General features: G+C 39.3%; 1 protein-coding gene across 1 annotated transcript in view; it reads left to right on the top strand.

The window, feature by feature from the left end:
* The window catches only part of CTNNA1 (catenin alpha 1), a 181231-nt gene that overhangs the window by 7776 nt on the left and 148364 nt on the right, over positions 1 to 25091 (top strand). The window contains exons 2-3 of the mRNA XM_082836989.1: positions 20297 to 20403; positions 21787 to 21982. Of these exons, the coding sequence (XP_082693115.1) occupies positions 20299 to 20403; positions 21787 to 21982 (301 nt within the window). The 5' untranslated portion in view covers positions 20297 to 20298. The remainder of the gene's footprint in view (positions 1 to 20296; positions 20404 to 21786; positions 21983 to 25091) is intronic.

The raw sequence follows: 25091 nt of genomic DNA, 5'->3' as shown, positions 1-25091 counted from the left end.
AGTACTGCTATGAACATGGGTATACAAATATCTCTTTGAGACACTTGTTTTTAGTTCTTTTGGATATATACCCAGAAATGGGATTGCGGGATTATATGGTAAGTTTATGTTTAACTTTTTGAGAAACTGCCATACTGTTTTCCACAGTGGCTGTACCATTTTGCATTCCAACCAGCAGGGCACAAGGGTTCTGATTTCTCCACATCCTTACCAACACTTGTTCTTTTCTTTTTTTTTTTTGATAGTAGCCATCTTTTTTTTTTTTTTGCGGTACGCGGGCCTCTCACTGCTGTGGCCTCTCCCGTTGCGGAGCACAGGCTCCGGACGTGCAGGCTCAGCGGCCATGGCTCACGGGCCCAGCCACTCCGCGGCATGTGGGATCCTCCCGGACCGGGGCACGAACCTGTGTCCCCTGCATTGGCAGGCGGACTCTCAACCACTGCGCCACCAGGGAAGCCCCGATAGTAGCCATCTTAATGAATGTGAGATGGTATCTCATTATAGTTTTGATGTGCATTCCCCAAATGATTAGTGATATTGAGTATCTTTTCATGGGTTTATTGGCCATTTGTATATCTCTGGAGAAATGTCTATTCAAGTGTTTTGCACATCATTGAGTTGTTTTTTTTTTGGTTGAGTTTTAGTTTTCTATATATTCTGGATACTAATCTCTTTTCACATATATGTTTTGCAGTTATTTTCTTCTGTTGTCTGGATTGCCTTTTCACTCTGTTCATAATGTCCTTTGGTACACACAGGTTTTTATTTTGAGGAAGTTTATCTCTTTTTTTCTTTTGTTACCTGTGCGTTTGGTGTTATATCCAAGAAATCATTACTAAGCCCAATGTCATGAAACTTTTGCCCTGTGATTTTTAAAAAATTTATTTATTTATTTTTGGCTGCGTTGGGTCTTTGTTGCTGCACGTGGGCTTTCTCTAGTTGTGGCGAGTGGAGGCTACTCTTCGTTGTGTGTGGGCTTCTCATTGCGGTGGCTTCTCTTGTTGCGGAGAACCGGCTCTAGGCAAGTGGGCTTCGGTAGTTGTGACACGCAGACTCAGTAGTTGTGGCTTGTGGGCTCTAGAGCACAGGCTCAGTAGTTGTGGCACACAGGTTTAGTTGCTCTGCAGCATGTGGGATCTTCCCGGACCAGGGATCGAACCTGTGTCCCCTGCATTGGCAGGTGGATTCTTAACCACTGTGCCACCAGGGAAGTCCCCCTGTGATTTTTTTTTTTCTAAGAGTTTTATAGTTTTAGCTCTTACATTTAGATGTTTGATCCATTTTGAGTTAATTATTATATATGATATTAGGTAAGAGTCCACGTTCATTGTTTTACATGTGGATATCTAGTTTTCTCAGCCCCACTTATTGAAAAGACTGTCCTTTCCTCATTGAGTGGTTTTGACACCTTGTCGAAAATCATTTGACCATGAGAGGGTTTGTTTCTGGGTTCTCTATTTTGTTCTATTGATCTCTGTGTCTGTCTTTATGCCAGTACCACACTGTTTTTTTTTTTTTTTTTTTTGATTACTGTAGCTTTGCAGTAATTTGATGCCAAATTTGCTCTTGAAGTGAATAATCTTTTGTACAGTTAGGGTCTATGGTTTAGTTGTATGTGTGTGCTGTTGTGAAAATAAAATAAATTCTTTAAACTGTTCTATCTCTTTATTATGGAGGTGATTGCACAATTGAGTTTGTCACAAGTCATAGGATAGTATACTAGAGTGAATTTTACTGCATATAAAAAGTGAAAAAATAAACAGGTAAAAACAAATTCATTCAAAAAATATGTATTTTGCAAGTTTGACCTTCTGTATAGAGATAAACAAATAGTGAAAAACATGAAATCAATTATCCTTTCTGCTTTCCCAGCCCAAATCATTTTTCCTCATGAGGGACTGAAGCCACACACTTAGAAGTCTTAAAGGAATTTTGGTTATACCTTATGTGTTGGAGGATTTGTCTTATTAGTACCTTCTGTTTTCTCTTAAGAAAAAAAGTTACATCAGGCATTGTAGAGTCTCACAGAGCAACAGTTCCTATGTATATTCTGGACACTAATCTCTCACCTAGGCCGGACAGTGGCACCTGTCCGGCCTAGGTGCCACTGTGCTTGCTTCCAGACATTGAGGGTGGTATTTGTTGCTTGTGCAGTGTGGTGGTCAGCTCAGCCCCCCATGTTGTGGGCCTGGGCTGAATGGGCCGAACTGTGTAGGGAGGTGAACAGTCTGGCTTTACTTGCCCTGTCTCATGCTGTTTTGTTCACTTGCAAGAGCACTATACTAAATTTATCCATTATTGAAAGTTCAGAGTGTGCAGAAATAACTGTGCTTCAAAATAAAACTTCAACATTGCCCTTTCTCTGTTGGAGCCTCTAAATGTTCAGTATTTTCCCCCTTATTTTTTTTTTTATAACTATCAAACTTTCTCTGTGTGCAAGCATACCCCCAACTCCATTTCTAATGGAGCTTGAAATTACCATGCATTTCTATTTACTTGTTGATGGGCTGTCATCTATCAAACCCCCTTTTGATTGGGATTTAATTTGTGCTTTTTCACTGGCTGCAAGTTTGGAGCAATGCATATAAGGTAAATACAGTTTGCAAGGCAACTTTGAGTGTCATTCTAAATATTTGTAACAAAGATTTGGAGCAAGTATTGTATGAGTAGTGTGATTAGATTTTTAAAATTTCTTGTCATCTGTTTAGTAGTCCCATTGTAGTAAAAGAAGAGAGGGGGGCTTCCCTGGTGGCGCAGTGGTTGAGAGTCCACCTGCCAATGCAGGGGACACAGGTTCGTGCCCCGGTCTGGGAAGATCCCACATGCCGCGGAGCGGCTGGGCCCGTGAGCCATGGCCGCTGAGCCTGCGCGTCTGGAGCCTGTGCTCCGCAACGGGAGAGGCCACAACAGTGAGAGGCCCGCGTACAGCAAAAAAAAAAAAAAAAAAAAAAAAAAAAAAAAAAAAGAAGAGAGGGAATTTTATTGTGGAAGTTGTAATTTTCATCTGTAAGAATTTTTTTTTGCATTTTTAAAATATTCTTTTCCATTATGGTTTATCACAGGATATTGAATATATTTCCCTGTGCTATACCTTAGGACCTTGTTGTTTATCCATTCTAAATGTAATAGTTTGCATCTACGAACCCCAGACTCCCAGTCCATCCCTCTCCCTCCTCACCTTCCCCTGGGCAACCACAAGTTTGTTCTCTATGTCTGTGATTCTGTTTCTGTTTTGTAGGTAGGTTCATTTGTGCCATATTTTAGATTCCACACATAAGTGATATCATATGGTATTTGTCTTTCTCTTTCTGACTTACTTCACTTAGTATCATTATCTCTAGGTCCATCCATGTTGCTGCAAATGGCATTATTTCATTCTTTTTTGTGGCTGAGTAGTATGCCATTGTATATGTGTACCACATTTTTTTTTTTTTTTGAGGGGGACAAAACTGCAAAACTTTACTGAGAGAATTTTGACAGTCACATTTCCAACACAAGAACGGCCTGCAGGGGTTTCCCTGGTGGCGCAGTGGTTGAGAGTCCGCCTGCCGATGCAGGGGACACGGGTTCATGCCCCGGTCCGGGAGGATCCCACATGCTGTGGAGCGGCTGGGCCCGTGAGCCGTGGCCGCTGAGCCTGTGTGTCCGGAGCCTGTGTTCTGTGACGGGAGAGGCCACAATAGTGAGACGCCCACGTACTGGAAAAAAAAAAAAAAAAGAACGGCCTGCATGGTTACAGTTTGCCTTCATTTAAACCTGTGATTGCCCTTCACCTGTAAGATAACATAACATTTGGGAATATTAGTTAGAACTTTATTTAGATGACACTAAAAGAATACAGAGGACACTACAGTCTTAGTTTTATAAAATGGACTAAAACCAGAATCCTAAGGGTGACCCTTGGCTTATATACAGTTAAACCTCTGTAGAGACTTTGAAGGTAGACTTTCAGGCATATTAACAATATTTGCTCAACACACCACTCTTTCTAGTGGTACAGAGAAACAAAGAGACTGTTCAAATTCAGAACTGATTAAACCCAATGCTTCCATTCAGAGATAGTTTTTTTTTTTTTTAACATTGTCTTTGGAGTATAATTGCTTTACAGTGGTGTGTTAGTTTCTGCTGTATAACAAAGTGAATCAGTTATACATATACATATGTTCCCATATCTCTTCCCTCTTGCGTCTCCCTCCCTCCCACCCTCCCTATCCCACCCCTCTAGGTGGTCACAAAGCACTGAGCTGATCTCCCTGTGCTATGCGGCTGCTTCCCACTAGCTATCTGTTTTACATTTGGTAGTGTATATATGTCCATGCCACTCTCACTTTGTCACAGCTTACCCTTCCCCCTCCCCATATCCTCAAGTCCATTCTCTAGTAGGTCTGTGTCTTTATTCCCATCTTGACCCTAGTTTCTTCATGAACTGTTTTTTTTTCTTAGATTCCATATACATGTGTTAGCATACGATATTTGTTTTTCTCTTTCTGACTTACTTCACTCTGTATGACAGACTCTAGGTCCATCCACCTCACTACAAATAACTCAGTTTCGTTTCTTTTTATGGCTGAGTATGTACCACATCTTTATCCATTCATCTGTTGATGGACATTTAGGTTGTTGCCATGTTTTGGCTATTGTAAACAGTGCTGCTATGAACATAGGGATGCATGTATCTTTTTTTTTTTTTTTTTTAAATCTTTTTGGCCACTCCATGTGGCATGTGGGATCTTAGTTCCCAGACCAGGGATGGAACCTGCACCACCTGCATTGGCAGCGCGGAGTCTTGACCACTGAACCGCCAGGGAAGTCCCTATCTTTTTGAATTATAGTTTTATCTGGGTATACTCCCAGGAGTGGGATTGCTGGATCATATGGTAATTTTATTTTTAGTTTTCTGAGGAGCCTCCATACTGTTTTCCATAGTGGCTGCACCAACTTACATTCCCACCATCATCTGTAAGAATTAAAAAAAAAAAGACTTAGAGGGCTTTACAGAAGAAAAAATTTATCATTTGCATTTAATTTTTGTGATGAAGTAATTTAATCCAATTTAATCTTAGTGTTAGATAACTGATGTAATTCCTTAATTGCTAATTTAAAGGGTAGTTCTTTTCTGGATTATTTCATTTTGGCTCTTCCATTTCATTATACTGAGATGTGGATTTCCTTCTTTTTCTTGTTCTGAGATTTCATTATTAAATACTGTCATAAGTAAGTGGCTCATCAGTTGTATTTTGAAAATGTTTTATTGCTATGTTTTATTTTGTTAGTATTAGACATGATTTGAAGAGTGTGTTGAAAGCCTGGTTAATTATCAGATTACATGTACTGGTTTATTAGGTTAGACTGCAGACTGTTCTTGAAACTGAAAGTGCTATGATAACTCAGAAAACGCATTCATTGTGACCCATTTCAAGTTACACGGAGGATAGGAGCCTTTGCTAATAGTCCATTTGCCCTGTGCAACTCTGATACGTGCTTTGTTTCCAAGCAAAGATGCATTGTTACTATTCTCTCATGGTATGTTGAATATTTCATTATGTTAAATATTTCAGTATTAATCTAGACTCTTAATCATGGTTTGTGAAAAATGATAGTGCACTGAATAAGGCAGAGCTGAAAGGGTAGATTATTATTACTGACGAGTCAGTGTTCTTGGGGGTTTTCTGTTCTGGGGATCTCTAAATTGGCAAAGGTTTCTTATAATCATCTGTTACCATTTTCTTGCTTCCTTGGACCTGGGGTCATCATGTTCTCAGAAAAGGTCTGGACTGACTTTGAAGTGTATCTTTAGAAACCTGTCATTTTGCACAGAAGTGGATAAGTGAAATGTGGATAAGTGAAATGTGAGCTTGATCCCTTGGGAGGAGGGGAAAAAACTCAAGGAAATGGAAGATGGCAACCCTTGAGAGAAATTTAAGCTTCTTTGGTGTCATTAAGACCTGTGAAAGAGGTAATGTTTTCTAGGTATCTTTATTGAGTTAGGGTCTAAGGTCGTGTTTAGTTTGCTGTATCTCAATTGCAGGGGGAAGGGTTCAGTTAAATACAATGCATTTATTAAGCCTGCCTTTTTTTTTTTTTTTGCTAATCTATAACGGGAGAGAGATTTCTTTGCACACACATCGGTGTTGCTAGATGAAATCTAAAAACAGTCGAGCCAGTTCAGTTAATCATTTATAGAATGTTGTTAGATGAAAGTTACCATGCTCAAAAAAGGCATGATCTCTGTACTTAAAGGAGCTCTCAGCTTTATGGGAGATGGACACACTGTTATCGTGCTATGTGGCAAGTGCTGAAATAGAGATGCTTGTAAAGTGATGGGGGAACCCAGAAAAGAGGGAACAGCTCTTTCTATGAAAGCAGAGGACATTTGTGTGAGCCTTGAAGGAAGATGGAAGAGTCTGGAGGGGTGCTCTGGGCAGAGGATAGGGGTTATATAAAGGTCTGGAGACTTACACTATCTGGAGAAGAGTTTGGAGTAGAGGCAGGTGATGAGGTTGGCAGGCCATTGTGAGTAAGGTTTGTAGGAGTTTCCGCTTCATCCTGCCTGTGGTGGGGAAGCAATGCCAAGTTCTTTTCAGAGGAGAGTCGATTCCATGACAGTGATAACTGGGGCTGTTTGGAGAGTGATTGGAAATGAGAAGACTCCTGAGAATGGGAAGGGTTAGTAGAGTGAGATATTTACTAAGATGCAGAGGAGGGGAGGGAAGAGGAGGAAAGGGGCCTAGAGTCTCCTAGGGGACCTGGTTTGGTGGAGCTTTGGTAGGGGGAGATGAGGAAGGCCAAGGGGGAATAGATGGGGAGGAAAATGCTTGGCTCGAGCCTTGTGGGGTTTAAGGAACTGAGCTCTGCGGTCATGTGCGTGAAGTCCTTTAGATTGGGAAAGTGCTGCTCTGGCCAGGAAGGCACTTGCTGTTGGCTTTTGGTCTTTACTATGGTTACTGTAAGAGGTGGGGTTTTCTCCTTTGTCTTTGAGGGTTTTTTTCTGGGGCGGGGTGTGCATTTCAGGATTTCTCAAGTATTATAGAATGGTATTTTCAAGTTAAGAAAGATAACTTCCAGTGCCTTCTTAATTTCTTTGCTTATCTTTTAGCCTTATCTTCTGCCATTTCACTATCTGTCTTATATTTTTCATTTACACTTGTGGTTCTTGGAAGGTGCCAAAGTTCTCTGGTCCCTTTGCACAAACTGAAACAACCGCCCTCCCTCCCTCCCAGTACATCGGATCCTCAGTGAGGACTCTCTGGCCATTGGGGATTCCCTCCTGGGTGCTCCTCTTTGCACTGGTGGTTCACTGTACAACTCTATACTTTCTGTTTTATTGTAACTATTTTCCGTTCTATACTGTGAGCATTTCCCCCAGCTGTTTTTGAAATTCTTCAAACGTACAGAAAAGTTGTAAAAGCGTAATACAACGAGCACTTGATTCTTCAGTTTACCTAGTTTCATCAATTGTTAACATTTTTCAAATTTGCTCCATTACTCCATATAAACTTTTTTTCTGAGGAATTTGAAAGTAGACTGCAGACACCAAGTATTTCACCCTTAGGTTTTTTGGCATGTAACTTCTAAGAGTAAGGACATTGCCTTACTTAACTACACTATATAAGAAATTTTACATTGATATAGTAACATGATTTCTTTTAAAGAGTGGTCCAGGAACCAGTGTCTGCTCTCCCTAGGAACTTGTGAGAAATTCAGACTGTTACGTACTACCCTAGACCTACTGATTCAGAATTTGCCTTTTAACAAGATGCCCAGAAGTACTGATCTCATGTACAGTCCATATTCATATTAAATTCCACCAGTTGTCCCAGTGATGTCCTTCATAGTTTTTTTAATCCAGGAATCAGTAAAAGATCCCATACCTCATTTAGTTGTTGCATTTCTTTAGTTCTTTTTTTTTTCAAACTATATTGTTTTTAAAAATATATTTATTTATTTGGCTGCACAAGATCTTAGTTGCGGCATGCGGGATCTTTGTTGCAGCATGCAGGGTCTTTTTAGTTGTGGCATGCGGGGTCTTTTTAGTTATGGCATACGGGATCTAGTTCCCTGACCAGGGATCGAACCCGGGCCCCCTGCATTGGGAGCATGAAGTCTTAACCATTGGACCACCAGGGAAGCCCCCTGTATCTCTTTAGATTTTCAGTCTTTTTTTTCCCCCATGACATTGACACTTTTGAAGAGTTTAAGCCAGTTTTATAGAATGTCCACAGTTTGGATTTGTCTTATTATTGCCACTTTTGGCAGGAACAGTACATGTGTGATGATGTACTTTTCTCAGGGCATTGAAATGATTGTCAGGTTGTTCTACTGGTGGTGATGCTAACTTTAAACACTTGTGATTAAGTGGCATCTGCCAGATTGTTCCATTTAAAGGCAACTTTTTCCTTTTGTACTTAATAATTAATTGCTGTGATGATCTGGTAGGGATTTCTAATTAGTCTTTGTGTCCCTGGCACCTAGCAGGATCCCCAGGATGTGGTAATTGGTCAGTCATTGACAAGTGAATGACAAACTAGGTCATCAAAGGTATACATTACAAGTTTTAGAGATAGTTCTTTCTTGCTTTCTTACTCAGTCTGGGTAACTTCCTATACTCTAGTTAAGTTCCGGCATCTTTTCTCCTGGCTCTCCAAGAAAAGTACAGTCCTCTTCTTCCTGCGCACTTCTCAGCTGTGTGAGAAGTTTCTCTGCCTTTTAGTCCCATTGTTGTAAAACAAAACCCTCTTTTTTCTCCCTTTGTCTCTTTTCTCTTGTGCTTCCAGTCCACATGCTGGTTTCATCTTTGTTTTTCAGACCAGAGTCATCCAGTTTCTTATGGAAACAGGGACTTCCTGTGTATCCATAATCAGTTGCCTGTTAGAGGGCTTAGTGCAATTTTCTCTTAAACACTTCCTTTGTTGATGGTCTCAACCATGTCGAGTGGAAGCTAAGTAAATGAACACAGATATCCAGACCACACTGCAGTTACTTCAGCAGCTCTGGAGCTTGTTTTTGTTTTTTCCTTCACTTGATCTCTCTCACCTCTTCTTGCTCTATGCTCCAGCCACATTGGCCACCGCTTTCTCTAAGCCCTGGGAGATGCTGCCTTGTCTCTGTTACCTCTGCCTGCAGCGCTCTTCCCCCAAATAATTCACTTGATTGGCTCTTCCTTGACTTTCAGATTTCAGCTCGTGTTACCCAGACAGAAAGGCCCTGGAAGGACCCTACCTAATTGCATTACCATTATCCTGCTTAATTTTCTTTCTAGCACAGATATTGTCTTATTTGTTTACTTATTTATACTGTTACTACAGCGTAGTTTGACGAAGGCAGAGTTTTTGGTCTCAAATAGTGTCTATACAGAGAAGGCACTAAAATATTTGCTGATTGAATGGCTAAATGGTGGACTGAACATTGTTTTTTTAGGTTTACCTTTTGTCCTTTGCTTAGTGCTCTTGGTAATCATTGTGTCTCCTAACGCTTGTGGCATGGAAGTTCTTTCATTCAGTTGTTCCCTGTGTTTCCCCCGTTGCCTGTTTTTTTTTTTAAATACGTATTTATTTGGCTGTGTCGGGTCTTAGTTGCGGCTTGTGGGATTTTTTGTTGGGGCGTGCGGGCTTCTCTCTAGTTGTGGCGTGTGGGCTTCTCTCTAGTTGTGGTGTGCGGGCTTCTCTCTAGTTGTGGCACACGGGCTCTGGAGCTCGCAGGCTTAGTTGCCCAGCGGCATGTGGGATCTTAGTTCCCCGACCAGGGATGGAACCCGAGTCCCCTGAATTGGAAGGCGGATTCTTAACCACTGGACTGCCAGGGAAGTACCTCCACATTGCCTTTGGTACTCTAGAGAAGATAAGAAACAAAATGAGAGTGATGGTATGTTTTATTATGATTAAAAATAATTATCTTTAAAAAATAATTATAATAATAAAAGTAATCATAATTATAATCTTAAAAAAATAATAAAGATCTAGCCAAGTGTCCTTTTTCTTATAGATCTATATATACCTGGAAGTGGAGTGACAACTTGTACTATGTGCCATATAAGTTCCTGATATAAAATGTATTTGTATATGAGTTGATCACTGGTTTATGTAATCCCGTATTCTGCTGTAGATGGAAACTTTTTACTTTGATTGTGTTTTGGCTCTCAGGTTTGACCAAGGCTAAGCATTTTTTTTTTGGACAATGATATTGTACTTGTGATTAGAAAGAGACTGTGCTTTTTTTTGTGGTGGTTGGGGGGGAACAGGTTTTCTTTTTGTTTACATGAATCTGTGCTTTTTTTAATATATAAATTTATTTATTTTATTTTTGGCTGCATTGGGTCTTTCTTCGTTGCTGCGCACAGGCTTTCTCTAGTTGCAGCGAGCAGGGGCTACTCTTTGTTGCGGTGTTCAGGCTTCTCATTGCCGTGGCTTCTCTTGTTGCGGAACACCGGCTCTAGGCGCGAGGGCTTCAGTAGTTGCAGCACGCGGGCTCAGTAGTTGTGGCTTGTGGGCTCTAGAGTGCAGGCTCAGTAGTTGTGGCGCATGGGCTTAGTTGCTCTGCAGTATGTGGGATCTTCCCAGACCAGGGCTCAAACCCATGTTCCCTGCATTGGCAGGCAGATTCTTAACCACTGTGCCACCAGGGAAGTCCCTGGAGTGAGTTTTAATTATAAAGGTTACCTTTTTTTTTTTTTTGACAGTAACTGGGAGATTTGAGAGTTGAGATTCCACCAGCTGTGGTAACTGTTTAATGCAGATGCAACCTGGCATCCCTACGACTGCCCTGAGTAATCCACAGTCCTATATCTTGTGCACTGTGACAGTTAACGTTACTGTGGGTACTTTAATTTCTAAATTTCCTAATTTGCATTTAAATGAACCATTCTAACACTGCATTAACTTAACCTTGCTGTTTAAAAAAAAAATTGGCATTTAGTAGCTAGGTGCGGATATTCTAAAGCTTTGGAGCAGACAGATTTTAAGAATAATGTGGCCATTCTGTTGTAAATGAACATTTAATATTTTTGGAGAAGGTATATAGCTCTTTGCACAAATGAGACAGTTTGCCAACAATCAGCCTCCTTGGTTCTGATGGAACTATGCTTTTATTTTCTGCTTGTTGCTTCTCCATTTCTCTTTCTGTCATGAATATTGCTAGTCACATGCCCACCGTCTCTGCCCCTGTCTGAATTTATAGTGAACTTTTGCTTTATAGCCAGGATTGCTATTTATAAGGTAATGAAGACTGAGTAACTACAGTTTAACTTTTTATTTCATTCCACTAAGCGTGATCCCTCCTGGAAAAACCTAAGGTTGCTGTAATTCATTAAGGTTGGCTGGCTCTAGTAGGTTTTGTAATAGGTCTTGTGAAGGAGTGCTCTGTAAGTTAATTGGAAAACTAGAAATTGCCAAGAGTTTAAAAGTTATTTGTTTAGTTACTTTAAACAATGTCATTAATTGTAGAGAAGCAGAAGCTATGACTAAGATTGAAGCAGGAACTTTGTCTTGGTAGGCTTGTAAATATTTCAAAATCAGATTGCATAAATTTAATTCAACTAATACTGTGTCTGCTCTGCATAAAGCATCTTTGCATAAAGTACCTTGCTAGCAACTTAAGGCATATAAAGAAACATAAGCATAGTTATCAGGTTAAAACTTAAAATACAGGTAGGAATACCACAGGCTAAACCTGGGAAAAATCAATTATGTTTAATGAAACACTTCAGAGGCTACTGAGAGACCATTTAAATGAAGGGAATACTAGAATTTCAGAGCTGGAAGGACATGGAGCTTAGAATTCAACCCCTTTCATTTTATAGATGAGAAAACTGAGGATCTAGAAAGGTGAGGTCACTTGTCCAAGGTCAGAGAATAAATAAATGACGAAGCTGGTTCCGGGAGCCATGTTCTTTCCAGAGAACGTATTTTCATTAGATTTAAAAAAAAAATTTTTTTTTAAACTTTGAAGAGGTCAGTATTCTTTTTTTTAAAAATTAATTTATTTAATTTATTTTTGGCTGCGTTGGGTCTTCGTTGCTGCACGTGGGCTTTCTCTAGTTGCGGTGAGTGGGGGCTACTCTTCCTTGCAGTGCACGGGCTTCTCATTGCAGTGGCTTCTGCTGTTGTGGAGCACAGGCTCAGGCACATGGGCTTCAGCAATTGTGGCTCATGGGCTGTAGAGCGCAGGCTCAGTAGTTGTGGTGCACGGGCTTAGTTGCTCTGCGGCATGTGGGATCTTCCCAGACCAGGGCTGGAACCCGTGTCCCCTGCATTGGCAGGCGGATTCTTAACCACTGCGCCACGAGGGAAGCCCTTCATTAGATTTTTAAATGTTCTACCTCTGCTGTTTGAAATCCTTGTAGGGTTGGGGTCACCAAAAGCATAACTTGATTCTGTACTATAGTTTAATAACATTTGGTGTCACTCTTGGAGGGGCCTTTGATTAAAGATGCCTCACAAGGCAGTCTGCTTCCATCATGGTTATTGAAAGACTTGAAAACACACTGAATGGGTTCTCGGTTCTCAAGTGTCAGTATATTTCAAGTTTCTCAATGGAAGTGAGTGATTTGAGTCTTTTGCCTTAACACCTCCCTCCTCAGAGACAGTACTTAAGAGGATGTGGAGTTTTGGGATGTGGAATCAATCAGAAAGGACTTCAGGGGAGAATCTTGTTTAGTGATTGCAAAGTGGTGACCAACAGGGCAAACATAGTACTCAGATATGAGTGTTTGTCCCATACAGTGGTAAAATCTTTTGGAACAAGTTTCTAACATTAAAGTTGGGAGATTTAATGTAAAAATCTGCAAGTTTGGATCTCTTAAAAAATCGAATGATCTGCTAACCAGAGGTGTGCATGATAAAGATTGCCTGGAGCTCATGGGAAGCTGGGCACATGCTTTTCCCATTTACCAGTCCCTAGTGGGTCTCCCCAGACCCAGAGAGGTCAGGGTCGTTTGCAGTTCATTAGTGTGCTTACACTCTGCCTTCTTTTCCAGTTAATAAGAAAGTGAAATTATTTTGTAATTGGGAAAACAAAAGACCAAAAAGACTGTTTTTTTGATAATTTAAAATTTATTATCAATCAACATGTGTACAGATCATCAGGGGACTCTTGTTCTTTCTCTAAGGCAGTCCTAATTTTTCTCCAAGTGTCTGAAGCCTTTTTCCCCGATACTGGACTGGTCCAGTCTTCCCAGGCTCACCTTGGGCAGCTTGCTCCCTCTTTGAGTTATCTCCAAACAGCTTTTCTTCTCCTTGGCAGCTTCCCTGTGGCTTGAGACCTTGTCTCTCTCTCAGCTCAGGACTCTCATCCTCTCCAGTTTTGCTCATTGGGCCTGAGCAATGGATTCTAAAACCGTAAGAATGCATGTGTATGGTGTTTGGATCTTGTTTGCTGGTTTTCAAAAGTATTCAAGTCCTCAGGCCAGGTGCCTTTCCTCAGGCAGGGGTTAGGCTAAGTGCTTTTCCCTGAGCTCCTTTCAAGAAGGCTTCTTATTTCAAGAAAAAAATGAAAAGGTGTATTTCTTTGGGAAAGTGAATTGTTGTATGTTGTACTTGTTTAATAATTAAAATCCAAATGTGACCACATGTCTTCTTGCAGCTAACTTCACTTAAGTTGTCTTTTGACTCCTTCCCTCTGCAACCTTTGAAAGATTTTCTGTTCTGTGTTGATACAGTGGCTGGAATGCTAGGATACAGAAATGTGGGATCCATGGGGAAAAATCATTCCTTCTGAAATGTCTTATCTTTGACATTTGATGACATTTGCTTGAGCTGTTGTCAGTCCTGTAGCAATCTAAAGGACTCCCATCTCCTAGGGTTTGCTCACTTGGGCTGATGTTTAGTGGGCAAATAACCTTTAAAAACCAAAGTATAGGCTTGACATAATATGAGTGTAGAGAGCAAATTTGCCCACTTGAAATGAAACAAATTCCCTGGAAATGGGCATTTTGTGTTACCAGATTAAGCAAATCCACATTCCTTTTGGCATTCCATCTTCAGCGATTCTAGAATTTTTAGATGATGCCTCCAGTAATATTTTCAGCTATATCTAAAGGAGTCTACCTGTTTGTGCCTCAAGCATGCATTTATGGGAGAGGATACAAACATATTTTTTATAGTAAAGTTATTAGGAGTGTACTGGTAACAGACATGCGCAGTTCTACCTTGTCCTGGTCATTATTCAAATATAGGATGTAGATGTCTGATGTTGCTTTCTGTAGAGGGTTTAGAACTGTGCTGTCCGATAAGGTAGTCACTGGTGGCTATTTAACATTAATTAAAATGAAATAAAATAAAGATAATCAATTCTCAGCTACACTAGCCACATTTCAAGACATCTCTTCCTCTCCTCTCCTCTCCTCTCCCCTCCCCCCTTGTTCTCTCCCTCTCCTCCTCCCTTCTCTTCTCTCCTTCTACCCCTCCCTTTCTCCATACTGTCTCTCATTTTCCCCTTCAATTTCCCTCTGTTCCTTGTCTTTCTCCTCTCTTCCTTCTTTTCTTCTCCTTCCCACTCTTCCTCCCACTTTCCGTTCTTCTCTGTATATATGCATATATTTAATACATTAGTTTTTTCTAAACCATATAAGAATAAGTTGCAGACATCATTCCCATTACATGTCACAAGGACATAGCTACAATATAATGACGGGAATTTGAAAAGTTAACATTGATACATTACTATTTATTATCTATTTCAGAGTCCCTGATCAAATTTTATCAGTTGTCTCAATTTTTTTTCCTCCTAATACAATTTTCAGTCCAGAATGACTACATTTAGTTTTCATGTCTTTTTTAGCCTCTTTTAATTTGGAAGAATTTCTCAGCCTATCTTTGTTTTTCCTACCTTGACATTTTTGAAGACTGTAGCTAGTTATTCTGTAGAATATCCATCACTTTGAGTTTGTCTGATGTTTCCTCATGACAAGATTGAGGTTAGATAATATTGGTAGGAAATACCACAGAAGGTGATGCTGTATCCTTCTCAGTGCATTGTACCAGGGGGTACATGATGTCCATTTGTCCCATTATTAGGGATGTTAATTTTTGTCACTTGGCTAAGGTGGTGTTTGCCAGGTTTCTGTACTACAGAGTTATATTTCCCCTCTTGGTAATCAGTAATCTGTTGGGAGTTACTATGAGACTATGTAAGTACTCAGTTTCTTAGTAAACTTTTCATCTGTTTGCTTTAGCATTCTTTGATAATTCTTGCCTGAATATTATTATGATGTTTCCTAAATGGTGATTTTTCTAAATATGTTATTCCTTCCCTATTTGTTGGTTAATTTCCTATTACAGAGGAACTTTTCTTCTCTTTTGTTCATGTTAGCGTGGACTCATTCAGCGGATCACAGTCTGTTTAATTTAATGTTCACAAAAGCCATCTAAAGATAATGATAGTCTTTTTTTCTTTATTATTTTAATAAATGTATGTATTTATTTATTTATTTTTGGCTGCGTTGGGCCTTCATTGCTGCACGCGGGCTTTCTCTGGTTGCGGCGAGCGGGGCTGCTCTTTGTTGTGGTGCGCGGGCTTCTCATTGCAGTGGCTTCTCTTGTTGCGGAGCACAGGCTCTAGGTGCACAGGCTTCAGTAGTTGTGACATGCAGCCTCAGTAGCTGTGGCGTGTGGGCTTAGTTGCTCCGCGGCATGTGGTATCTTCCCGGACCAGGGCTCAAACCCGTGGCCCCTGCATTGGCAGGAGGATTCTTAGCCCCTGCGCCACCAGGGAAGACCCCTATTATTATTATTTTTTTTCTTTTTTTTTTTTGGCTGCATCGGGTCTTAGTTGCAGCACACTGGATCTTTGTTGAGGCATGAGGGATCTTTCGTTGCGGCTTGCGGGCTTCTCTCTAGCTGTGGTGCATGGGCTTCAGAGCGTGTGGGCTCTGTAGTTTGTGGCACTCAGGCTCTCTAGTTGAGATGCGAGAGCTCAGTAGTTCTGGCATGCAGGCTTAGTTGCCCCATGGCATGTGGGATCTTAGTTCCCCGACCAGGGGTCAAACCTGTGTCCCCTGCATTGGAAGGTGGATTCTTTACCACTGGACCACCAGGGAAGTCCCTGATAGTCTTTTTCTAAAAAGTAAATGATAGTTTTATTTTATAAAGGAGGAAACAAGTTCAAAGTGATTAAGTGATGGTCAAGCCTGCCTTTTGATTATATTGTCCTCCTTACAATTTGTAAAATAAAGATTGTACTTTTTTTCATTACAAAAATAACTTTCTAAATACCTGTCATTTTATAAAATCATAAAATACAATTATAAAAAAGAATGTTAAAACCACTCATAATCCCCAAATCTTAGAGGTAACATCATTGTTAATATTTTGGTTTATATATCCCCCTGCAGTTATACTTCATATTGTTTTCAAAATCCCCTTTCCGTCTTCAGTAGTATGTATTTTGAACATTTTCTCATAAACCTCTACATTTTCCCCATTTTTAAAATGAGAAATTTCAGATATACACACCCAGCCACACACGTCTTCCATCTAATTTAACATTTATGAATATTTTTTCATAATTCCTTGGTCTCTATGTGTATGTATTTTTACTTTCGCTGAATTTGAAAGTTGCAATCATCTTGACATTTCACCCCTAGGTATTTCAACATGCATCTCCTAAAAATAGTCCTTTTTCTATATAGCCACAATTCATTATCACACCTATGAAATTGAGCAGTAATTCCATAATATAAATATTAAAAATTTACCAATTTCCCTGCAAATGTCTTCTTAATAGCTTTTTGTTTCAAACTGGGATCCAAACAAGATACATGTGTTGCATTAGATTCTTATGTCTCCTGAGCCTTAAAGTCTGAAATATTCCCCACACCCCCCCATGTTGACTTTCTGACAAGTTAATGTCCTGTTGTCTTGTAGGATGCCTTACATTCTGGATTTGTCTGTTACCTCATGGTGTTGTTTAACATGCATGTGTATCCCCTATAAACTTCTATACTTCATATAAACTTGCAATACGGTCTAGGTTAGGGTTTCTTAACCTGCATTGAATTTGAATTGGAAAAATTTTGTCTTTGTTGTTAATATTAATAGGAATTTAGCATTTCCTTCTTTTATTAACAATAGAAAACCAACTCCAGTTTTCAGTTGAACCTCTAACTTTGTCCCACTAGTAGGACTCTCAGTGCTTTTCATATATGTAGCAATTGTAATGTATCTTGAAAAAGTGTGTGTTCATTATTACTTTGAAGTAGTTATCAGACTTCTTGACTTTTTTTTTTTTTTTAATTTATTTTTGGCTGTGTTGGGTCTTCGTTTCTGTGTGAGGGCTTTCTCTAGTTGTGGCGAGTGGGGGCCACTCTTCATCACGGTGCGCGGGCCTCTCACTGTCGCGGCCTCTCTTGTTGCGGAGCACAGGCTCCAGACGCGCAGGCTCAGTAGTTGTGGCTCACGGGCCTAGTTGCTCTGCGGCATGTGGGATCTTCCCAGACCAGGGCTCGAACCTGTGTCTCCTGCATTGGCAGGCAGATCCTCAACCACTGCGCCACCAGGGAAGCCCCTTGACATTTTAAAAAAAAAATTATTTATTTTTTTGGCTGTGTTGGGTCTTCCTTGCTGTGCGCGGGCTTTCTCTAGTTGCGGCGAGCGGGGGCTACTCTTTGTTGCAGTGCACGGGCTTCTCATTGTGGTGGCTTCTCTTTTTGCGGAGCACCGGCTCTAGGCACGCAGGCTTCAGTAGTTGTGGCACACAGGCTCAGTAGTTATGGCTCACAGGTTCTAGAGTGCGGGCTCAGTAGTTGTGGCACACGGGCTTAGTTGCTCCACAGCATGTGAGATCTTCCTGGACCAGGGCTCGAATCTGTGTCCCCTGCATTGGCAGGCAGATCCTTAACCACTGCACCGCCAGGGAAGTCCCTTGACATCTTATTTAATATGTTAATAAAGAGCATATATATTACTGCATCGCACATTTGTAAAGTATTTTTATAACTAAATTTCAATATATGTGTTTCTTTGGTAATCCTTTTTTTTTTTTTTGCGGTATGCGGGCCTCTCACTGTTGTGGCCTCTCCCGTTGCGGAGCACAGGCTCCAGACGCTCAGGCTCAGTGGCCATGGCTCATGGGCCTTCCGGACCGGGGCATGAACCCGTGTCCCCTGCATCGGCAGGCAGACTCTCAACCACTGTGCCACCAGGGAAGCCCCCTTGGCGGTAATCCTTTGAATTATATTTCACGCATTTCAAAAAAGTTCTGAGAAAGGGTCTATAGCTACCCTGTGCAGTACTGAAGCCACTAGCCACATGTGGCTATTGAGCCCTTGAAGTGTGGCTTGCTTGAATTTAAATGTGCCTTAAGTGTAAAACACATCCCAGATTTCCAAGTACTTAGTACTTATGTAAACGTCTCTAATTAAAAAAAAACTGATTACATAACGAAATGATAATATTTTAGATATACTGTTTTAAATAAAATATATTATTGAAATTAATTTCATCAGTTTCTTTTTACTTTTTTAACACGGCTACTGGAAAAATTTAAATTACATAGGTGGCTTGTATTATATTTCTATTGGACAACATTAGTCTATAGACTTTACTAGACTGCTAAAGGGATCCGTACATTGAAAAAGGCTTAGAATCCCTGTGCAGAGGCTTCATTAGACTCAGGTTAAACATTTAATTTTAATTTTGCTGTTGCACAGATAATTTTGCTCAGTTTATAGTAATACAGAGGCTCTTGAAAAACATTTAAAACTTTTTTTTCATTAAGAGTACTTTTTAGGAAACGTAGGGCACTTCATATTTCATTGGGTTAGGCATATACTATCAGAGTTGCATTATTAGCAATACTAAGTTTAGTTATTTAAGGGGATGATTATTAGATCCCAACACTGTAAAGGTGTATCCTCCCCGCTTTGTAATTAGTAAGTAACCTGTTCAGGTGGTACTTCGGCACCTTACAAATACCCTATTCCCCAATAGCTTATCACCTAATGTTGTTAACATTCATTGATAATCCGTGTTTGAATCAGTTATCCCACTGGGGTTTACAAAATGGTCATTTTCTAATTCTATTCTATATTTATGGTACAGAAATTCTCTTCCCACCCCCTTTCTTTTGGGGATCCCTGTGGTCGTAGGATAGCTATCTAATAGGCAGTTACAGTTATTCTTCTTGATACTCAACTTGTGAATTTAGCCAATGGAGCCCTTGGTTCTAGTATCTTGTTGATATGATCTTGTTAGTCTTTGTGTCTTTCCTTGCTTTCTGCGCAACAGGATGTATCAGACCTTTAATAAGCCTTTTTTTTTTTTTTAAGGAAATAGTATTTAATAGAAATAAAGACCTGGGCAGTGAGAACACTAATTTTTGTTTTTTTCTGAATTTTGTCAGTATAGTTTTTTAAGAGTAGCACAGTATCCCCTTGTGTGGTTGGTTGTGTGATTTATTCAGTGATCTGTTTGAAATTTAGGTAGTTTCCAGTTTTTAATGATTGTATACAGTGCTGATGTGAACATCATTGTATCCAAGTTTTTACATGTACCTTAATTTTTCCTAGAATAAAAATTGAGAGGTAGAATTTCTTGTTCACAAAAATGCACCCTAAAAGGTTTTATATTTCTATGAACAGTTTGTTGTCTGGAAAGTTTTAGTGTTTACTTCAGCTACATGTCTCACCTGGTTTTCTGGTTTTTCTTTAATCTTTGAGGCACTACTTTTAGAAGCAAACACCAGCTGCTTGGTATTTTGGCTGAAGTCTTTTTTCCTTAGTCTTAAAGCCTCTGTCTAATGGAAGTTTACCTTGACACTGATACAGTGATATTTGACTAAGTGTGTGACTTGAAATTTCTTCTGGCTACAAGTGATAATAGCTGTAGGTGCAGAGGGCAGTAGGCTTAAGCATTATGTTTTAATACAGTAAGAGAAGATATTCTCTAAGAATACATCAGACAGTGAAGTGAGGTTTACCTTTTAGATAATAGTGTACTATAAATATTTTGGAATAAGAAAAACCAGAATCTTCTGTATTAGTCTTCTTTCACTTTAGCTTTTCATCCTAATTCTAAGTCAGTGTGGAAAAACTCGAGGTAGAAGTGTCTTGGTGCCAGAGAAGCCAAAAGGGAAAAGCTCTGTGTTTGGGAATGCCCTCTTACAGTAGCCCTAATGTTTGTAAACTCGAAATCTTAAGTGTAAGAGGTTGTAAGAATTATGGGCCCTCATGTGCAGGCTGGTAAGAATTTTTTTCATCTTGTGATTGTAGCTTTCCTGGTATAAAAGTCCTTAAGTAGGAGAAGACTTGTTATATGTTTCATGTTTGTGTTTGATACTTGCCTGACCTTGTCTCCTTCTCTTTCAGAAATGACTGCTGTCCACACAGGCAACATAAACTTCAAATGGGACCCCAAAAGTCTAGAGATCAGGACTCTGGCAGTTGAAAGACTGCTGGAGCCTCTTGTTACCCAGGTAAGAAGCTGCAAACAAATACGTAGTTGTTGTAACAGGATTCCATAGCAATAGGCCCAGGTAATAAACACAGGGCAAGGTTATTTAGTTCAAAGCCTTAATTTGAGTGGTTGAGTTTAGGCTGATAGTAATGAGACAGTTTGGCTCCGCTAATAGTTAAATATTGATGTGTGGATTCATTTAGCCCTTTAGAAACACATTTGCTGCCATTTTTTCAGTCTTACTGGCAGTAATAGGGGCTAGTGTATGTAGTGCAACTAGTACTTAAAAGTATTTCAAAAAAAGATAGGATGCGGAGCCTTGACTGTTAAGCTTCTTCACCCTGCTTAACACACCTTTTGTTGTCTAGGATTGATTAACAGGTCATTTAACTTGAGGGTGTAGGTTTGGTATGTTTTGTTACAAGTACAAATATCACAGTGTGATGACATTTCATTCACTGTTAGCAACTAGCTATGCACTTTTAGTGTTTTGGCACATTTTACTCCTGTGTATGTGTGTGTTTGTGTGTGTGTGTGTGTGAGAGAGAGAGAGAGAGAGAGACAGACAGACAGACAGACAGATACTGTGCTAGCATGAAAATGAGATGTAATGGCATGTGCTATCTTTTTAAAAAACTCCATTCTAGCTCATAAATATAAACTAGTATTATAAGTAAGTAAGTAGGAGTGGGTGGTAATACTCGAGAATATTTACTTTCTTGGAGCCCATCTACTGCAGCTCTCAGGTCTTCTGTGGACCGCGTTACACTAATAAATGTTTAGTCATCTTCAGCCTATACAGGTCATCATTATTATATGTGTTAATGATGGTTAATGTCTGGGACTTAAAACATCATCACAGTAGGCTGCTTTGGGCAATTGTTCCTTTCTTTATTAAGGGCCTTTCCTAATTAATTGTGATTTGTGTGAATACACTGAAAAGATTTCAGAAGCAAGTTATCTTAAAACATTTTGCACAGGTTGAAAACATGGAAAAATGTGACCTCCAGGCAGATCTAATAAATTCATTGTTAACCTCTTTCTAACCTTCTTGATGACATGCAGTAGAGACGTAACTTGTTTGTTACCAGTTTTTAATTTGTAAAATGAAGTTTAAAAACCTAATGATCACGTTTGAAGAATTAAAATACTCATTATATTTCTTAGCTTACACATTGAGATAGCTAAATTATTTTGGAAACTAAATAGAATATCATTCCTGAATATCTTAAATATGGAGAGAGTTGTATGTTATTTGTTAATGCTTAGTGGAATCTCATAAGTGTGATGTTTCATTTTATTATGAATAATTTATTCTTGCTACCTTTAAAGATGTTAGTCTTTCTGTTTTTTTTTAAATTTTAATTGACTACAATTTAATTTTCAAAAATGAAACTTTCAGGTTACAACCCTGGTAAACACCAATAGCAAGGGGCCCTCTAATAAGAAGAGAGGTCGTTCTAAGAAGGCCCATGTTTTGGCTGCATCTGTTGAACAGGCAACTGAGAATTTCTTGGAGAAGGGGGATAAAATTGCAAAGGAGAGTCAGTTTCTCAAGGAGGAGCTTGTGGCTGCTGTAGAAGATGTTCGAAAACAAGGTAGGTCAATATTGCTTTTTATATAGAGAGAGGCAGGCCTTTCTAGAAAAATAATCCTTAAAGGTGACTTTTTGTGGTCAGTATTTTCATTCTTATATGCTTGCCAGTTGCTCAGGTAACTATGAATATTCACTTAGTGGAGATGTATTAAGTTGTACTGGCTTAAGCTTTAATCAGGAGAGATTAACAAAGGAACGAACGTCTTTTTTGGAGACTCTGAATCCAGTTCCCTTGGGTGTTCCAAATAATAGTTGAGTCTTAGAAATGTTATAACACAATTTGATAGGAAATAAATGGGGCAGAAGTTTATATTTTATCCTATGTAGTATCTCTTAGTTTGTGCTGAAGATGTAAGGGTGATAAAATGGAAAAATGTCCAGCCATTCTTTTCAGAAAGCACTAGAAACTGCTTCATTCTGTCAGACTGGTATGTAAAATCAGCCATGCATATTTGCACTGGCTTGAGTTTAAAATAATTTAAATGGAGCTTAAGGGAAACATTATTTTTGGAAACTCAGAAGTAGTAAAAAGTGAAATTGTAACCCATAGCCTATCAGTAGTTACTATTAGAAAAACTGTCGTCGCTATGATGTAATAAGCACAATATAAGAGGACTTTATTTTATTAAAAAATTTTTTAAATTTTATATTGGAATATAGTTGATTAACAGTGTTGTATTAGTTTCAGGTGTACAGTAAAGTGATTCGGTTATACATATACATGTATCTATTCTTTTTCAAATTCTTTTCCCATTTAGGTTATTACAGAATATTAAACAGAGTTCCCTGTACTATACAGTAGGTCCTTGTTGGTTATCTAGATAAGAGGACTTTAAATCTGGACGATTAACTTCTTGAAACCTGCAGTTTTGTGTTAAACTTCTGGTCCAGCAGGAGGACTTCAACAAAGACATAGGTTTTTTTACGGCTGTTGGATATCATCTAAGGTGAACTGACCTCCTGCTCTGTGCATGTGCTTTACTGGCTCTTGGGAGAACCTCAGTGGCTCTCTGATGGCTGACAGCAATGTACAAAGTCCATTGGAATCTTAAGTCAAATTCATCCCTGTGACAGTACCCAAAAAGAGCAGTGCATTCAATGGAGATGCTATCTCCCATTGTTCTGAGTTTGTGAATAAATATTTTAATACTGCAAATGATGAGATTACTTAAGTTCCGTAATACTAGCTAGGTGGATGTGTTAGTTTTCTCTGGCTGCCATAATAAATTACTACAAACTTGGTAGCTTAGAGCAACAGAAATTTTTTTTTTTGAAGTTCTGAAATCAAGGCGTCAGCAGGGTTGATTCTTTCTTGGGGCCTCAGATGAAGAATCTGTTCCATGTTCTTTCCTGGCTTCTGGTTGTTGCTGGCAATCCTTGGCATTCCTTGGCTTATAGACACATCATTCCAATATCTGGCTCTTTTTGTCACATGGTATTTATTCTCCATGTATCTCTGTGTTGCAAAGTTACCTCTTATAAAGACATTAGTCACTGATTTAGGGTCCACCCAGTGTGACCTCATCTTAATTTGGTTATATCTGCAAAGACCCTATATCTAAATAAGGCCACATTCACAGGTTCTGGGTGGACTTGAATTTTGGCAGGACACTATCAACTTGGTAGAGTGGGTTTTTAATGAATTTATTTTAAAGTGGTTTAATTTTCCAATTCAGGACAATTTTTGAGCTTCCTATTGAGGAAATCAGGACGGCTGTTACTTCATTGACCTCAGAAAGTTTTGTTTCCTAGGCCTTCTTGCCTCCTCTAATGAAACTCAAAATCTTAACAGGTGAATTTGGTCAAGTGTTCATTGTCTAGTAACATTTATTTTCAAAATAAAGCTTAATTATTGTAAGTAGCTTTTTTTCCCCACTGTATATGTTCCTTGTTTCAGAAGTTACTCTGATACAAATCTGTAGCAATCATGGTATAATACACTCTCCCCAAGCACCCCCCTATTATGAATGCATGTCTAAATTTCTGTTTCTTTGTGTTTTTTTGTTTATATCTGAGAAAATCTTTTATGTGGCTCTGAATCATAAATACTTGTTCATCCCAGTCCAGCTTTGTAATTATTTTTGATCTATTCATGATTTAGTCACCATAATTTTCCTTCTCCTTGCAGGAAGACAAACAAAGCAAAAGTAAAACTAAAGCAAATATATAACTGCCTGTCATCATCATTACTGTGTCAGATGTGAAAAGCTGAAGTGCCTTGCCTTTTTTCTGTTGGCTTACTTTTTTCTTTGGTGATTGTTAACAAATGGTGATGCACCCTCTCTCCTATCATAAGTAGAAAATACGTGGTATGAAAATGGTTAAGCACAGATTCTTTTTAGTCAGCCAAACCTTGTTGGTTATGTTGTTGAAGCTGTTTACTCATCATTTGAAACCCTGAAGTGATGTTAATATATCTGCAGATTCTTTGACACCTCTCCGTTTAAAAAGTGGCGTCTAACTTTGATTCTCTTGAATGTGTGTTGTACTTAGAGACTCTTGGTTCTATAAAGAATAGAATGTGATGTGGAAGTTATACTATTTACTTTCGAAGCAAAGTCATAAAAAGAGTGTTGTATCCTCTTATCTCTTTCTCATGGGTTATTCACTCTGGGGAAGCTGGCTGCTATGTTACAAGGACACTCAGGAGGTCTTGTGGAAAGGAACTGATGTCTCTTGTACCAAATTGCCAAGCATATAAGTAAGCTGCCTTGGAAGCACATCCCCCAGCTACAGTCAAGTTTCAGGTGATGGCAGCCCCAATCAACCCTGAATTCCTGACCCACAGAAAACTTGGGGAGATAATATTTATTTTAAGCAACCGAACTTTGGGGTAATTTATTGGGTAGGGAAGGATAATTAATGCAAAAACCTTTCCCAGGCCCGCTTTCAGTCGTTCTGAGCACTTATGCAAAACTCTGACCTAACTGCTCTGAATTTTACTGACATATAAAACGTAGAGTAATTATGATTTATCTAGCGCTCCATAGCAGATTGACTTATTAAGTAGAGTTAGAATCCTTTGCATTTCAAGTCTGTTGCTTATCCACTGGAACACTTAATTGCTAAAGGATGTATATTTATTTATTTTTATTTATTTATTTTTGGCT

This window comes from Leucopleurus acutus (assembly GCF_964270905.1).
Source record: "Leucopleurus acutus genome assembly, chromosome: 3".
NCBI lineage: Eukaryota > Metazoa > Chordata > Mammalia > Artiodactyla > Delphinidae > Leucopleurus > Leucopleurus acutus.
The sequence above is the reverse complement of the archived record's forward strand: the minus strand, read 5'-3'. Positions and strand labels throughout refer to the sequence as shown.